Below are 17519 nucleotides of genomic sequence, written 5' to 3'. Positions count from 1 at the left end.
CTGTCCTAAGAGATGAAACTTTACTGTCTGCCCCACATTAGAGTACCTCCATTAGTTTTACAACAGCAGAGACAGATCTAACCCACTGCCCTGTTCTCGTTCTCCTGACTATTAAGCTAGTATGCATTCACACCTCTTAGGCACTTCAGAATTTACAGTGGCCTCCACATATACTAGCTAATTTCCAGGCATCAAACATACTTGAGAAGCAAGAGTGACACAGCCATTAGAAGGCAGCAGGAACTAGTGTGCTAGATCTCAAAACAGTTAACATGTCAGCATGTAACAATCCTGCAGACAATATGCCTCGAGCTGCTGTTAGCATCTCAAACTTCCCAAAATACTTACTAATGTAGCTTTAAAATGTTCTATTTAAGTGACTTAATACTCCTTTCTATAACTTTATAATTCCTAGCTGACTGTAGTTATACAAGATTGTGGACTGTGGCAAATGCCTTTTTTTTTATTTTTAATATATAAACCACCCACCACTTGTATAGTATTTTAGAGATCACTGTCAAGCAATAGGAAAAACAGCAGTAAATCATGCAGCACCTGCAATAACTAGATAAGAGAGCAACAACTAATCTTTGGTATTAAAGTATTTTGCCTCTCAGAAAAAGCATGAGAACAACTGTGATAATCAACATAAAGAAAGTTTACCGCATGCCAAAACAAGTTTACCACAAAATATCATCTGAATCCAATTACTTCCCATGTCATATAACATTGCCCAGGGCACGAACAAGGCTCCTTTCCTGGTGTAGCCTGAGTTTTTCTTTTCGGAGCACATAAATGAGTATTTTTCAAACTCCTCTACATTTCTCTTCTAATTTTTCCACAATCCCTTCCTCCCAAATCATAACCTCTCACAAACAGGAATGTGGATCCCTGAGCAGCAAACAGAAGCTGATTGACTATAGATTTGCTCCTCCTAATTCTCTCTCATGGATGTTTAAAAGCTGTCCCCATACTCCCATGGCTCCACAAACACAGGTGGGAACCTCCTCTGTGCATTTTTGCTGAAGACTTTTCAGTCTTCTGGTTGGCCCCATTTGTAATTTCTGGTTTACCATATTTTCCAGATAGGTCTTATTTTTTGCCTCCTTCCCCCCAGCACTCCCAGAACAAGAGACAAGAAGAGCTTTAGGCATCGGTCCAAGATTTCCAGAGGCCCCACAGCGCAGCCAGTGTGCCAACAATCTGTGCGCGCACAGTAATGACATCTGATGCACTCGGAACGTGTGGGACTTGCTGCAGAGGCAATATGGAACACATATGCACATATTCCCATCCTAAATCCTACCTAATACACCCCAGATATTTCCCCCTCTCTTTTTTTCATGCCTGAAGTCCAATGGAGTTGTTGGAACTCTGATGGATCCCAGCATTCATTATAAATGAATTTCCTCTGATACACCTAGTATTTTCCTGTGACATTTGCTTTCAAAGGCATTTTGATATCTGCTTATACCTTTCACACGTTTTCAGCTTCCATAACCACATGCTAGTCTGGAAATAGAATGAGGAGACAGCGCACTGCCCAAGCTTTGAATTACAGTTTCTCTGTACCTAAAACTTGTTCGTGCTGGTAAATGCAGTTGCCACATGGCCATTTCTGACATTCCTGCTGACTATAATCTAGACAAGTGAGGAAAGGTAACTAAGCAATAGCAATTCCTCAGGTTCTCGGATTTATTTTTCCACAATAAATAATTGCATCCTTTTGCAGTGCAGGACAGTGTTTTAGCCTGGTGGTTGAATGATCATTCTGCAGAACTCTCTTGCCAACAAAATCCAAATCCTCTAAAATACTATAAGCCATCTGATAGTACTTATCAAATATACTATTTCTTTAATTAAGGCAAGTGGTAGAGAGAGGTAAGATAACATGTTCTTATTTGATAGCACTGCTAACTATACAAGCTGCAACTTGATAAAAATGCCTTAATCATACTATTTTCTTGATACTATGCTAAAAGATGCCCCAGAATGAATCATAGCAGACTGCCATGTTTTCTTAAAAAACTATGATGAAAAAGAGTTCCTACAACTTACTTACTAGAATATTCTTTTCTATTTTGATGTTCCCAGAGTGGAAAAAAAATAAAATCTAATTAATGTCTCCTTTCAAGCTGAAGGCCTACTTACCTTTTCCTTCATTTTACAGCAGTCATTTCCTTTACTTTCCTTAAAATTACAGTGCAGGAGGCTTTGCCCATAAATGCAAGCAGCACTGTACCTTGCCACTTACTTCAACCTTGTTTCTTCAGGTTGTTAGAAAAACAACCTAAACTACCTGTCAGGTAGTTGGGTCTTTAGGTTGCTGTTAGAAAACAGCATTTTCTGTTGTTCAGTAACTCTACAAACTCAGTAATTTTATTAACATTTCCATGATTGCAAGCACTTTACATTTTTGCAGTTACTTGGTCTCACCTGAAGCTTGTTCAGGATACTTTTAGTTGTATGTTTTAATTCTTTGCTAGAGTATTTAGGATCTGATGAACACAGGGAAACAGATTCTGTTTTTAAATTATGGTGCTGGAAATGCAGACCAACTTCCACAGGCTACAATGAATTTAGTACAGGTTTATATTGTAGTAACAGAATAGAGAGTGGCCTTTGGCTTCTACAACACCATCTTCCCAACGTGTATTCATCTGGTAATTTAGTTGCTTGTAACTATGGTAGCAGATTGTATAGAAAACTTTATTAACAAGTAGGGCTTAGATTATAAATGTTCACAGTTAAAGAAACTAAATATTATTTCCCAATAATATTTGGGAAACCCTAACATGAGCTTTTTACTATCCTTTTAACATGCAGAAAGCAAAAGCTGTTTCTGTTTTGCAGCAACAGTGTTTTTCTGACTCTTGTATTTCCTTAAAACATGATGTTATATACATGATGAACTTATATATACTTGTTCTGCAAGAAAATACATGAAATGTAGAAAATTTCATTAGTATGAAGGGACAAATTAAACGAAAGGGGGAAATGTCACTGAAAAACTACCTCTAAAATAATAAAATATGCTTATATATTCCTTTGTGTAATACATAGTTCTTTCTAAACAGACTGTATTTAGTCCAATTTTTCCCCAAACTTAATCCCACCAACTGTAACTAAAACCAGGTCCAGAAAACAAAGACAAAAATCCTGAATGATACAAAAGTAAAATCCTAATTTAACTCTTTGATCATGTATAAGAATTATTTCCACTTAAGCAAGCATACCTAAAGGCTTCACTGCAAGAGCAAAAACAAATTGGACACTATACTAGACAGTGCCCAGAATATTATGAATACATAGCTAATAACTAAACTTGTATGTGACGATAAGATAAGGAAGAGAGTATGAAATACTGAATACAGAAAAAAATACTTAAGGTCAAGACTAAGCCAGTAAAAACCTAAGCAAACATTTGAATTATGTAGCAATTATTGGACAATATTGAGCATGCTGCAGTGGAGAACTGATGACAATGCATTCCTAGTAAATTCAAACAAAAAATCTCTCTCACAATGAAAAAATTGGAAACAAATAGACTAAAGCTGGCATGACATGCTTTTAGCTTGATTTTATTGCTATTTACTAATTACACAAAATTATATATCACATAAAAGGCATAAGAAAATAACTATGGAAAATAAGCAGTTACAACAAATAACCTGTCATTTCCTTTTTCATAAATTGCTATATGCAATTATATGCATATATTGCAATATATACAATTGCTATATTCACCTTTCTAAATTATTATTTCCAGCTGAAGAGCAGTTAAATGAAAATTTTATATAATTTAAGAGTTTTATTAATAAAAGTGATATGTTAGGGCTCCTGAGAATTATGTGATATTAAGAGATGTTAAAATTATATTTCTTGCACAGAGATCCAAGAGAGTTTTAAGAGTTGCATCCTTTGCCAAAAACATTAGTATTCAAGTTAAAGTCTCACTAGCGTGCTTCGCTCATTAAGATTGCCTTTTTTTAAGTGCACATAATGCTAGAAGCAAAACACAAGTCTGGACTCATAAATTGCATGAACATCACTGCTGTCATTCTGTTACCCACTTCTTCCCTTTGCCTTAAAGCTGCACATAGATCACCTCCATGTACCTTTATTCTTTTATCTTCCCTTCAGTCACATGCTGCTTTAATCCTTTAGTCAGCCTACAAATCTCACCTTGCAACTTTTCTTGTTTTCATTTCCATATCTTTTACTTTGTTGCTTAAACTGTTTTGAGTGCCCTCAGCACTCACGCTGCACACCAGGTACTTACTACCCGACCCATTCATGCCCCTCCTGGGGTTTCACTGGTAAGGGTCTGATACGAGAAATAAAAGCCTCAGAAATAATAAACTGCAAGCAAAACCAGATCTCTCTGAAGTAGCATCATCCTCTGAAGTTTCACAGGGACTCCTTGTCTGTGTTTTAGTATAGACTACAGATCCCTCAGGGCAAGAACCAAGTAATTTATGACATAATTAAGAAAAACAACAGCATTATACTAATTCACTCTTCAAAAAGATATCCTGAGATAACGGTATATTATCACTCACCTACATCTGCAAACAATATGCTATCTATCAAAAACAGGTAACTGTCACGTAAAGTAACTTCCCAGTACCACACATGCAGGTCACTCAGCTGGTCCATTCACATCAGTGTTTCACAAAATCAACACAGTCAGGGCAGTCTAAGCATTTAATTTACAGGCGTTTAAGGTGATCCTCTTGGTATGTTCTTGAAACACTTCCAGTAACTCTTTTCACCCACTACAGGCTACAGCAGGCAGAGACTGCAGGAGTCAGCAGCCCGGCTTACACGGTGACAGATCTGCAAAGCAGGCTCTAAGAGTCTCCTTCAGACAGTGTGGGACTGTGCCACAGGGATGCAGCGGGCACGACAAAACTCCATCCCCAGCACCCACCGGAGAGGACACCCCAAGAAATCAGAGGCCTCAACCAAGAGAGCTCCACAGGGGGGACTGCCACCCAGGACTCAATCTGCAGGGTGACACTGGCTTACGGTGGGAGACAGTGCCCCAAACAGCGAGCCACCATCAAAAGGAGCTGTGGCAGGAGGCGAACAGGCTCTGTAGCATCCCAGAGCACAAACAGGACACAAACGGGGTTGCCTCAGGGACCTTGCAAAGATTTCTGGAGGACACTGAGGTAAATTTCTTCATGCAGATACTACATGTGTCATCTCGGATCTGCTACTCAGGAAGAAGGAAAATCTGGCTGGGGATATGATAATCAACGGCAGCCTTGGCTGTAACAACCATGAAGAGGTGGAGTAGTGAAGGCAAGCGGCAGAATACAGGTTTCAGGAAAAACTGGCTGGATCATCAGGGTCCGAGGACAGTGGTAACTGGAAGCTGAGTACAAGTGAAGCACCACAGAGGCCTATGAGACCTTTCCGGTATCTTTACCAATGCCAAGGAGAAGGAGATGGAACATGCCCCTGCCAAGCTGTGGATGAGGGAAAACTGGGGAAACGGTAGAGCTGCCATTCAGAGGGAACTAGACAGGCAGAAGGAACAGGCCACAGGAAAGCCATGAAATTCTGTGAGGACAAATACGAAGTCCGGCACCCATGATGAACTAACCTCCTGCAGTAGTTCAGGTGGGGTACTGACTAGCTGGAGAACGTCTCTGCAGAAACAGATGGGGGTTTGGTGGACATCAGGGGAAACGCAAGCCACCAGCACACCCTGGTAGTGATGACTACTAACAGTATCAACAGGATGTATTGGTTCTATCAACAGCAGCACAGCCTGCAGACTGAAAAAAAAGTGATTACTCCCCTTTACTCAGCACCTGTTGGACCACATTTGGGCCACTCTGGGGACCTAAATACAAGACAGACTTTGACAACCTGGAGTAAGTTCATTCAAGAGCCCCCAAGATGGCCAGAGGTTGGAGAACCTGCTCTGGGAGAGCTGTCTGAGGCACATATGCTTGTTCAGATCGAAGAGGAATCTATAAGCAGCACTCCCAGTACTACAGAGAGGTGACAAGAGATGATGGAGCCAGACTCTTTACAGTGGTATGTGACAGGAGAATGATAGATTGAAAGTATAAACTGAAACAAGGATTTCTGACTAGGTATAAGGAAAAAATTCTTCACTATGAAGATGATTTAGCACTGGAGCAGGTCATCCAGAGAGGATATGGAATCTTTGTTCTTAGAGGTTTCCAAAGACCTGGCCGGACACATCCCTCAGCATACCCCGTCTGAATTCAGAGTGGACCATGCTTTGAACAGGCAGATGGATAAGAGGCCTCCTAAGGTCCCTTTCAACCCAGTTGAATCTATCATCAATTAGTATTTTACTTTGGACCAGGAGTTTGCTTTTGAAATGAATCTGATTGTTCACACCTATAACAATTAAAAGTGCGCTTAGAAATTATTTTGGGATGAAATTGAACCAAAAGGTGTGCACCAGCCACTCCTGAGCAGTAGTCCACTGGACCAGGTCAGAGTACGCCCAAAGTACTCCCCTTTCTCCAAAACACTGATAATGTGGATGCTAGCTACTCAGTACCTTTGTGCTTCACAGATACAGTTCTATTGTGTCACACTACTTGCTAATGTAGACACTGACATCTGAAGAGTTATGTTTTTCCATTTCAGCCGATGAAAAGGAACACTGGCACATAAACCCCAACTTTTTGGCTTTTTGATGTTGACAACCTTTGTCCAAGGATAGAAATGCAAGTTACCTGCCCGAAAGACTGAACATATATATCCTCACTAGAGCTATGCAGAAGTCTTTTTGCCCTTGTTAACAGTTCCTGCACATTCAAGGCAAGATCAAAAAATCAAGCAGCATTTTGCCCAACTCTGGTCTTCCTGCACTGGAGGATTCCAAATGGGAGAGGAAAGCAATACAGAACTGTGAAGTGCAAGTCCACATCAAAGAAGTCAGCTGACAGTTCATAAATTTTTCAAACCTTTTGCTGTATATGTTTCATAAACAGGAGTTATTTCAAAAAGCTAGAGCAGAGGTCCTCAAACTACGGCCCATGGGCCAGATACGGTCCCCCAGGGTCCTCAATCTGGCCCCCTGGTATTTACAGACACCCCCTCCCCGCTGGGGGTTGGGGGGAAACCAAGCAGCCGCAGATGACTGCCTGCCGCTGCACCCGTGCCGGCCCCCTGGTTAAAATGTTTGAGGACCCCTGAGCTAGAGTGTGAGACAATTCAAAGTGTTGGTTCGCCCAACAGAACACGAACCCAACTGAGATGCTAGTATAACACGGTGTTTTGTAATTCTCTAAAGGCCTACACAGCATCTCCAAAAACTTCTGTAACAGGAAAATGCCTGCAACTGCCAAGCAAGCTACCTCTGTACACATAAGAATGGTTTAACTCTGTTAGCAGAGGGACACCATTTTCTTTGCAGTTCTCTTCAATATATAACCTAATCAGGCAGACAGGATCTCTCCTGTGCACCTCAGTGTTGTTATCCTGTGAACAGCTAGGAGCCAAGGCTAATTGTGCTTATGGAACTTACCAAGGGGGAAGGAAGACAAGAGCCTGGCCACCAGCATTTCCTGAACATGGAGCTTCATAAGTTGTCAGGAGTGATCAATCTACAGATTGCACACAGCGCAGGAGACTGCCCTTCTCCTTATCAAGCCACACGCTCGATACAGGCATCTGGACATGAAGCACCCTCAAAGAATGCCACTTTAACAGCCGTAGCTTTTTCCCTTTTGAAGGTTTACAAGATTACAAGATTACTGAACTCGTATCAGAAAACCATATAAATTGATGCAAAAAATATATTTGTTTTAAGAACAAAACAAACCCACATTTAAAATGTCTAACATTAACTTTAACTCATACAAAAAAAAAATAAAAGTACTGTCCTCAAAGCTTCAATCTGAATTAGTCTTTCATGGATTAGACCACACTCCACCTACTGCTACTTCAGGGAAAAAAACCCTAGCTGGTCAGTCGATCATCGTATCTATTGCAAGGCTACCCTCATTTACAAAACTTAAAGGTAAACCTGTTGCTTATGTAGGAACTTACCAATGGCCTTTGTATAATGTCTGGCTCCAAGCAACAGCTCTGGAGCTCTATACCAGAACGTCACCACAACTGGATCCAAGTCTGCCAATGGCTTCAAAGGTGAGTTGAACAATCTTGCAAAACCCATATCAGCTGGGGGAGGAGGGGAAGAAGAAAAGAACATTTAGAATCTTAATACAAATCAGAATTTAACAGTATTGCCAAAAAGCAATTACAACAAAAGCTCAAAAATGTTAAATCAAGGTTTCTAAGAAAGCAACAAGTTATTTGTAACAATATAGGGCCAAATTTATCTAAGGCTAAATTCTATTTACTTCATTCATAAGACTATGAAGTTTGATGTTTGACTTTACATGTTTTCATCATAGTATTATAAAACTTTACATAACGGATGTCTGTTTATTTAAATAGAACTGTAACAGAAACTTGGTTAACTGAAGTCAATGGTTTAAGGTCTCTAATGTACATTTTCTCTTTTATTTTTGCGTATGTTTACAAAACTGTGAGCCCTTGTGACTGCTACGTATTTATCCAAAGAGCAAAACCAAAACAACTGCAGTGTAGATTGCTTTGCACTATTTTTCAGGGTATGCTTCCTACTTGATTTGGAGGAATGAACTCCAGAATCAGGAAAAAGTTTTTAACTAGGAATTAATGAAACCAGTGAGTGTACACTGTTACAGAGGTGTATTTTAAATGTAAGCATTCATTTTACAGAACTCAAAAATTCTCTCTAGAAACAACCTGGTAAGTAACATTAAGAAATGCTAGATGGGAAAGCACAAAATTTGGGTGTATACCCAAACCCACACATTTTAAACCAAGTCTGAAACGTCATCTTTTACACAAATTCACCTAAATCTTTCTGCTTCCAAAGTTGTGAAATGCCAAGTATAATTTTCTTGCAGTTACCCATACCAATACAAGCAAATGAATCAAAATTAGCTGAACATTAGCAAGTAGAACAAAAGTTGATGAATAGTAGCAAAGAGGTACCAGTGTATTACTTCTTTCTTGATGATTGCCACATGCTTTATTAAAAAAAATTATATCCACATGACTAAGGCTTACGATCTGCACAGGTAATCAGATTTTGGATAAAGACTATCACAGTTAGATGTATTTCTCACCTTGATGCTGAATAATACCCTTTTGCACAGCAAACCTTTTGACCTCTACAAACATATGCATTGATGTTATTTATATGAAAATAATTAAGAACAAATACAATTTGTAAGTAACAATGTTACATTAGATCATGATAGTGGAAGTCAAAAGAACTGTGGGCACTGTTCTATGTTCTTACTAGGTTCTTACAGATGCTTTTATCTCACTAAATATCCTCAGCAAGCTTTATAAATATCTACTGTCTGGAATTTCTTATGCTTTTAAGCTCAGTGAATGAGATTTAAAATCGAACTAGATGTTCTGCATACATACACTCAAAAGAATAATGAAATTTGTTTCTATCTTACAACAAAGATACAATTTTTTAAGTAATTCCTTAGCTGTGGAATGAAATTTTCTCAAGATGTTTACCTATTTTGACTCTTCCTCTTTCAGGACCTTCACCCATTACCAGAATGTTTGCTGGTTTCTGGAAAACAAAAAGCAGAATCTTTAGCTGAACAACCTTTGATGATTATCTTCAAGAATAATAAAATTATGTACCTTTATTTTATAATGAAAACATTTCTATAAATACCCTTAGAAGTCTAAAATTACCATACCTTTATGTTTCACTGCCATTTAGTTTTTATCCTTAGATACCAATTTCACAATTAGAAAAATAGTACTTTGACATTTCACAATAAGCAACATAATCTTCAATTAAATTTGCGTTTCCATTTTTACTAGAATGATCATGTTCATTGGTGAGATTTTCTTCTACAGGAAAATTTTACAGCAGGCTAATGTTTATGCTACATATCAATAATCTGGCAAGAACTACCATTTACTAGTATAACTTACCGAAAATTATGCCAAAACTTGGTATTCAAATGCATGGATGAGAGTTGCTTCTGTTCTCATCATACATAACTGTTTTTAGAGCTGTGCTTGGTTTTAATGTATGAATGATAAAAATCACATTAGCAAAAGCATTTTTTTCCAAAAAGTAAGTTGATTTCATGCTATGAGAATTCACTCAAAACAGACTGCTACATCCACAAGCTTTTGACAGCGTAGACAGCAGCTTTACAAGTAGAACAAAACCTTTATAGGCATTTTATGCAATCTGCAGTTGTTCACAACCAGCTGCTTGTGAACACCATATAAAAATCTGCATGTGACATCACAGCAATTGTTTTGCAATTAGAATCTAGGTTCCCTGAGACATCAATAGTCACCCCTTGGAAACTTTTTCCCTATTGTGTTAACAGTTGTAAAAAAGTAAACAAGACTGAAAACATTAAGTGATTTCAATTAAGAGATGCATAACAAAGTTTCAAAGCAGGATTTTTGGAAGGTTCATCCAAACATTAATTATATTTAAAATCCCTAATAATGCCTGAAGAGGTCTGCTTAAGCAGGCTTTGTTCAAGAATCTGAAAGAGCTGTCCAGAAAGCCAACACCAGTATCTCAATTTCTCAGTTCCTAACACTTGCCGCTGTTTACCTGAAATGAGACACTCAAACTAGGGTTACTAATGTGGCTCAAAATTGCAAATTCTTAGCTTTTTTGAAAAAGCAAACCAACCCCTCCCCAAAAGCACTACTTCATCTATTCTTTCTTCTTCCCCCCAGGAAGCTGTTCTCCTTTCCCACCTCACCCACAGTACCAGACACTGCTTCTTCCTTGGCTCCAGCCACAGTCTCTCTTTCCAGATGCCATTGCCGCTTTTACTCCTCTTTTTATAATCTCAGGATAATTCTCAACACCATCCCTGACTTCTCATTTCCCAACATATTTCTGGAGCCCTCCAAGAGGGAATATGCACTCCCTTCTTGGAGAACACAATAGCTATTTTAATTGTACTTGAGTAAACACTCACCAGCAAATCTAGGAAAGATAAAGATGATGCTTGCTTTTAGCTAATACTCAGTGATAATGAAATCAACACCTCAAGGAAACGGGTCAAACTCTGCTTTTACATTTGCATATTACTCTGGACTGAACTGAATATTCTGGAGAACAATCTCTTTCTGCATATTCAGAAACCAGGGAGCAAGGAAAGCATGCAAGTTCACACTACATTTTACCTCTGCTAGATATCACATAGCTAAAATTGTCCCAACCAAGACAGAAATATTCCAGTTTCCTGGTTGGAATTCTTCCCCAAGCTCCTACCTAGCAACCTTGATTGCTATCGTTGAGTACGAACCAAAATACTTCAACAGACCTTTATATTCAGAATTGGATTTTAGGTATTATAAAATGCATTTATTTGTCAAGTGAAGAGAGCTGATAGAAATCAGTGCAGTAAGTACATTTTTAGGTTATTTTTTTCTACAGAAGAATTATGTTGTAAGAAATAAACTGTGTAACACCAGTAGATGTATTAAGATTAAATTTAAAATCTAAGCAGATACAAGAAGATTCTCAAAACATCTCCTAAGAATCATATTTTATCTGTAGTAATATAAGGTTCTTCAAGCAACAATTTCTTCATAGAAAAAGGACTATTTTATCTGCTGACATAAACCACAATATTCATAGAATAGTTCAGGTTAGAAAAGACCTCTGGAGATCAAGACCACCCCCCCTGCTCAAAGCAGGGTCAGCTACAGCAGGTTGCTCAGGCCTGAGTCCAATTGGGTTTTCAGCATCTCCAGGGATGCAGACTCCACATCCTTTCTGCGAAACCTCTTCCAGTGTTTGACTGCTCTCACAGTAAAAAAAGGTTTCTTTGTACATTTAATTTATGCCCACTGCTTCTACAGCACTGAGAGGAGCCTGGCTCAGTTTTCTTTACTCCCACTTATGAGGTATGTATACACATTGGTATGATCCTGCCAGAGCTTTCTTGAGGATGAATGGTCCCAGCTCCCTCAGCCTCAGAAAGACACCCCAAAGCCCTGAGCAACTCAGTGACCCTGTACATACAGGGGATACACTAGGTAAGATTCTATGAAAGCAAGGGGCTTGTCCATTTATGGATTTTTAAGCCAGAACATTTTGAAGAGATGTTGTTCCATTTAAAATTTAAATCTGTGTCAATATGTAAACCACTGAGGATCAGAACCCTGCTTAGGCAGCCAGCAGAGAAGCAAAGCATGCCAATTTATAAACTTACCAGATTTCATGTTCATTAGCTCTTGTAAATCTCTCTCAGGTAGGAATCACAGGAGGGAGGGAGAAGGAAAACAGAGAAGAAATAAAGTGGGAAACAATTGAAAATGTAGTCTTATTTCCAAAAGAGCAAGTGCTTCTCCTGAGGCACCACCACCAATGTGGAGATGACAGGCATTTCATGGATGGCACCCTGATGTCTGCAGGAGCCCCACTGATTTGTAGACCACTGTCTCAGTAACAGCTTGTGTCGTGGCAGCTTCTTGAGGTGAGAAGTCTTGGTTCAAACCAGTGCCTTAAGTCAGAAGGAGAACACATCTGAACTTCTTATTTCCCACATGAGCAAATTAACCACTTGGCTATCAACTAATAAAAAGGTAAGAATTTTCCAAGTTCCTTATGCTAATTAGAGCTGTTCTGGTTAGGAAAGCATTTTCAACTCTATGTATGCTGAACCAGTCAAAGAGTAACACTAACCTGAGAGGACACATCTTTCTGAGATGAGACAAACTATATCCAGCTCCTGTCCCCATGAATTTTTATTTAATGAAAACAAACAGCCTCAGAGGAGCTTAAAACATAGGTCATGTGTTTTGCAGTAGTTTTATATAAATATGGCTTAAACACCGTAAAGTAAAACTCCTCGCCTCCCTAGAGTCTTCACGATACACAAGCCATGCTGAGAGCAACCCACCCCTCATGGAACAAGGGTGCTCAGCTAAACAAACAGCACCAAGGCAGAGTAGCAGAATTCAGGGGCTCAGGTATGGAGGAAAGGCTTTGTGTTATTTCAGAGGAATTAACTGGGTATCAGAGATCCTCAGGAAAATAGGTAATGAATGTTTCCATCATGAGGTAGGAGAGAGGACTGCTGAAGGGAATGCAAACAACTTCTGCTTCTTAGAGAAGGAAGAATGTGTTAGTCTAATCTGTGGGTATATAGCAATTTAAGTATCAAAACATTTTACTCAGAGATGGTCACTTCACAGTCTGCTATGGCACTACAGTCTAGTATAATACAGCCACTGGACAGCTGCAAAAATCAGATTAAAAAGTGGGAAGTGGAGAAATTAAAAAGCACCATATCTCCGTATGTTCAGGCTAAATATAAGTTATAAGCACCAGTCTAATTCTCAAAACAAATCCTACTGCTATCCACGTGATGAAGAAAACTGTGTTTAGGCGGAAGAAAACATGAACGCCCAAGCAGCTAAGAAACCAAAACCTGACACATACTTAGAGTAAATCACGTCTCTTTCCCAGAGAACAGAATTTTACTCAAGAAAGTTTGAGAAGCCCTGCTTAAAATCATTAAATAACTCTTTAGTAAAAGCTGAGGTAACTTAACAAGGACTACACTTCTGAACCAGTTACATCCCAATTAATATCCCCTCCATTTTCCTCAAACTCTCCCCTTGCTGAGAACACAAAACACCAGCTGGGAAGCAAAGCGATGCTGCTGTGTCTCCACCTATCTAGTTGCTATAGAAACAACAGAAACAGTAAGAGTTAGGAGCCTCACATTTAAAATCAGCTATAAAAACGAACTGACAAATCCCTGCTGAGAAATGCAGTTGAGGTTTGACTGTCTAAAGAACATTTGCAGAAAGAGCAGGGTCAACAGCAACAAACAACTGGAGAAAAAAATGTGAAATACCTGCAAACAGGGATGCAGATGATGATAAATTAATTGGCTCTTTGCAAGTAATAAGCATGAATTTTAATATATTAAATACCCATATATTTGTATCCATATATAAATATCCATAAATATACATAGATACATAGTATTTATTTTTCTACATCAGCAGGAGAGTGGGAATAAAGCAATTAACAGATCTGGGTGGGAGAGAAAAGATGTTGGACTAAAAGGTATGTTTTCATAAATAATAGAAGGGTCACGAATGGGACTCATATGGACATCCATGTATCTTAATCAATATGCTTCCTATACAAATACTAAATAAATAAATAGATTAGAAGAAAGGTTAAAGGAAAAGAAACCATCTGTGGTCCTGAAAGCATAACGGGTCAAAACAGGAACAACAACTTAACAATAGACAGCAATATTTCAGTTGTAAAGTATAGCAGTGACAACTCTTAAGAGATGTGGTGCAGAATTACAGTCCTGTGAGAAAAGGTCCATAGGGACATACCACTTTCCATACACCATTCTTCATTGTTTATATCCACAAAATATGTGTTTCCCTTTTGGAATGTGTCACTGGACAAAGAATAATCTGAAATGATAGGCTTCTATTGTAAAAGAGATTGCATGTCTTCCAGACAAAAGCTCTCCCCACAATTTGGGGAGAAACTGGCTTGTGACGAGGTCTTTTCAGGTCTCAATTATTTAAAAAAAAAAAATTGTAAACAGCACAATGTTGATACACAGATTCACTTTCATTTCAAAAGCCAAAACAACCGCAGTTGTATTTCATCTTAGCTTTTAGCATGCTGCTCCACAAACGACAAAGGTCCTAAGTGAGATGACAGCATCCCACACTGCAGGCACTACTCAGAAGACCACTGAGCCTTTAAGTTCAAGATTAAGAGGGAGCTGCAGACTGCCCACAGAAATTTTGCAAACAAAGCTTTTGTTCTTCTCATCTGCAAGGAAATGTAGGTACTTCCCTGACTTAAGCCAATGCTGTTCAAACCCAGACATTGCCTTCAGGTCAACACACCGGCACACCAGTACTAGCGCTTTTGATAACAACTCATCTAATTAATGCAGCATTTTAAAAAAGAAATTTCTTAGAAGATTTTATTATGCACTGCAAACCTAAAACCCATTATCACTTCTATTTGAATTACTTCCATATATTGAAATACATATAGAAAAAAAATGTTATCGCCACTTTCCTCTCCTTTTTTAGAAAATTGTTGGGTCAACATTTTTCTGATACTGAAGCACTAGACAAAAGTATACCATATAGAGTAAAATATCTTCCATCTGCTTCCCTTTACAAGCCTTACAGGCTACTAACTCATATTAGAATCACTGCTCTGATGACACAGTATCACTTTCGACTTGGTTTTTGTCAGCTATTACCCTTAACTTTACAAAAAACCCCACCCTATTTCATTATATTTTTTGCCTAGATTTGTAATCCATACATTTTTCTTCCAGTGTTTCACTGCTCTCTTGAAATGACTGACATTGCAAAGCAACATCATTAACAAATCCCATCAAGGTATTCCATCATTTCATTTAGATCAATGATGTTTCTACAGATACTATCAAATTGAGCGAGGCCAAATATAACGATCACTACAGCACATAATCTAAAAAGCTAGTAAAATCCCAAGGAATGCAAAATGCTTTGAAAGAGTAGATCATTCAACTGAACTCAAAACTCATTTAAATCTAAAAAGAAGGGGAAAAATCAGAGGCAAACACATTAGTAAAATATATGACAACACAGGAAGCAAAGAGTAGCACAGAGGGCTTTTATAGCTCCATTTAAAAAAAAAGTCCAAAAGTTACTATGCAATAAAAAATTAAAATACAAACAAGTGTGTACACATAAAACTTCACAGCTGTCACCAGACTTATCTTTAAAGAGTTTTAAAAATGTACTTGATTAGCATTGGAGGAAAATTTGTGAAAACAAAAACATTGAAAATGTATTCATAGCACACAGGAATCTAACTGAATAGATATAAACCTATTTATCAATATGGTGGTAATATAGATATGGTAACAATTATTTCTAGCTCCACTCTTGCTTCTTATAAAAATAATTTTTAAATGAAATGTATACAGAACTGATAAAGACATGGAAGCATGTGCCACAATTGGAAAGGAAAAAAACCCTTTTGCATAATTCTGAGAAATGGAAACCAATCACAAACCATGATGTCCAATTACGTCAGGGACTTCTGTATTTCATAGCTGCTGAACTGACAGGGTCAAAATAGCCATTAATTCCAGATATCAGAAGTTCTAATAGCAACTAGAAGTGCAGAATTTACCTCAAGCTCCGAGATCAATGGTAAAATATGTTACTAGCTAGAAATAGGAACAAACTGTCCAGGAGGTATCAGAAATATTTCTTTGGAATGCCTTAGATAAAAGTTTTGGTTAAACACATTCCTTGCCTGTATCCATTACGTGTTGAGAGGGGAAAGGTACTGTTTTCATACTGAAGCTAGCCATCAAAGAAATCTTTTAATGTTTATATATTCTTAAAAAACTTTTCCCTGCGCAGAAAGAAAATGAAAGCAGAAATACTAAGACAATGCCCATAATGCAACCATAGATCTGCACATATTTAAAGAAAAAAAAGGAAAGAAAAAAGTCCCTGAAATAAATTTAAGGTTATCTAGCCTACAACAACAGCAAAGACGTGACTACATAGGCTTTATTACAGATTGATGTACACCAGCCCATGAATCTGGATACTTATCTGGAGGATCAATCAAAATCATACAATGCTTTGGGCTGGACTGGACCTCTGGAGGTCACCTGATGCCAACTCTGCTCAAAACAGAGCCAACTCCAAAGTTATAGCCAACTTTGAAGCTGCATCAGGTTGCTGACTGCCATAACCAAGGGAGCTGCATTTTTCCAAGGATGGAGAGGTTTCTGAGCCCTTCTGGTGGGTGCTGTCTGACAAAAAAATTGCTTCCCATCACCTAATCAAAATGTCTCTTGGTGAAACATGTCTGTAAACCCTCCTTCCTCTGAATAGCTCTTAAGACTGCTTCATCTCCTCTACAGCCCCCATTAGGTAGTTAAGAGTCCACTCTGAAAACACTGCACGCTGCTGAGTGCCGTGGCAGTAAAGCCAACACACGCAAAGCTATCTCCATCGCCCTGTTATACCCCCCTTGTACCTCAGGCTGACCAGTAACATCGCTGTATGTTTAATATTGGAAACATGCATTTGAGATGACAGTGTCAGCCTGGAAGTCCAGACTCTACAACACACACTAAAAATGTATTTTACCATGAGGAAAAGATGACCTTCCCCCGCCCCTCTTCATTTTAACCAAATCACATGCAATCACATACAGACAAACTGTCCAGTACATGCTATTCAAGCTGCTACACCTTCAGTTACTCTCATATAGAGCCACCCTTAACGATAATTAAATCAGTGGCCAGGTACGGTATTCATTTCTCTGTTTCACTTCATTTTTCATAGGTTGGATGTTCTCTTGAGAGGTAATTAAACACACACCTCAACTGACATTAGTTCTTTAAATTCACTCCCCTCAGTCCTATCCAGGC

The 17519-nt window shown here is 38.5% G+C and overlaps 1 protein-coding gene across 3 annotated transcripts in view; it reads right to left on the bottom strand.

The window, feature by feature from the left end:
- The window catches only part of CDK19 (cyclin dependent kinase 19), a 133241-nt gene that overhangs the window by 29891 nt on the left and 85831 nt on the right, over positions 1–17519 (bottom strand). For all 3 annotated transcript variants that reach the window (XM_040597565.1, XM_040597563.1, XM_040597564.1), the window contains 2 exons: positions 9589–9646; positions 8050–8181 (listed from right to left, as the gene is read on the bottom strand). In XM_040597565.1, the coding sequence (XP_040453499.1) occupies positions 8050–8181; positions 9589–9646 (190 nt within the window). The remainder of the gene's footprint in view (positions 1–8049; positions 8182–9588; positions 9647–17519) is intronic.

Source organism: Falco naumanni, chromosome 6 (assembly GCF_017639655.2).
Source record: "Falco naumanni isolate bFalNau1 chromosome 6, bFalNau1.pat, whole genome shotgun sequence".
In the NCBI taxonomy this organism is placed as follows: Eukaryota; Metazoa; Chordata; class Aves; order Falconiformes; family Falconidae; genus Falco; species Falco naumanni.
Note: the sequence above shows the minus strand (reverse complement) of the source record. Positions and strands in the feature narration are given on the sequence as shown.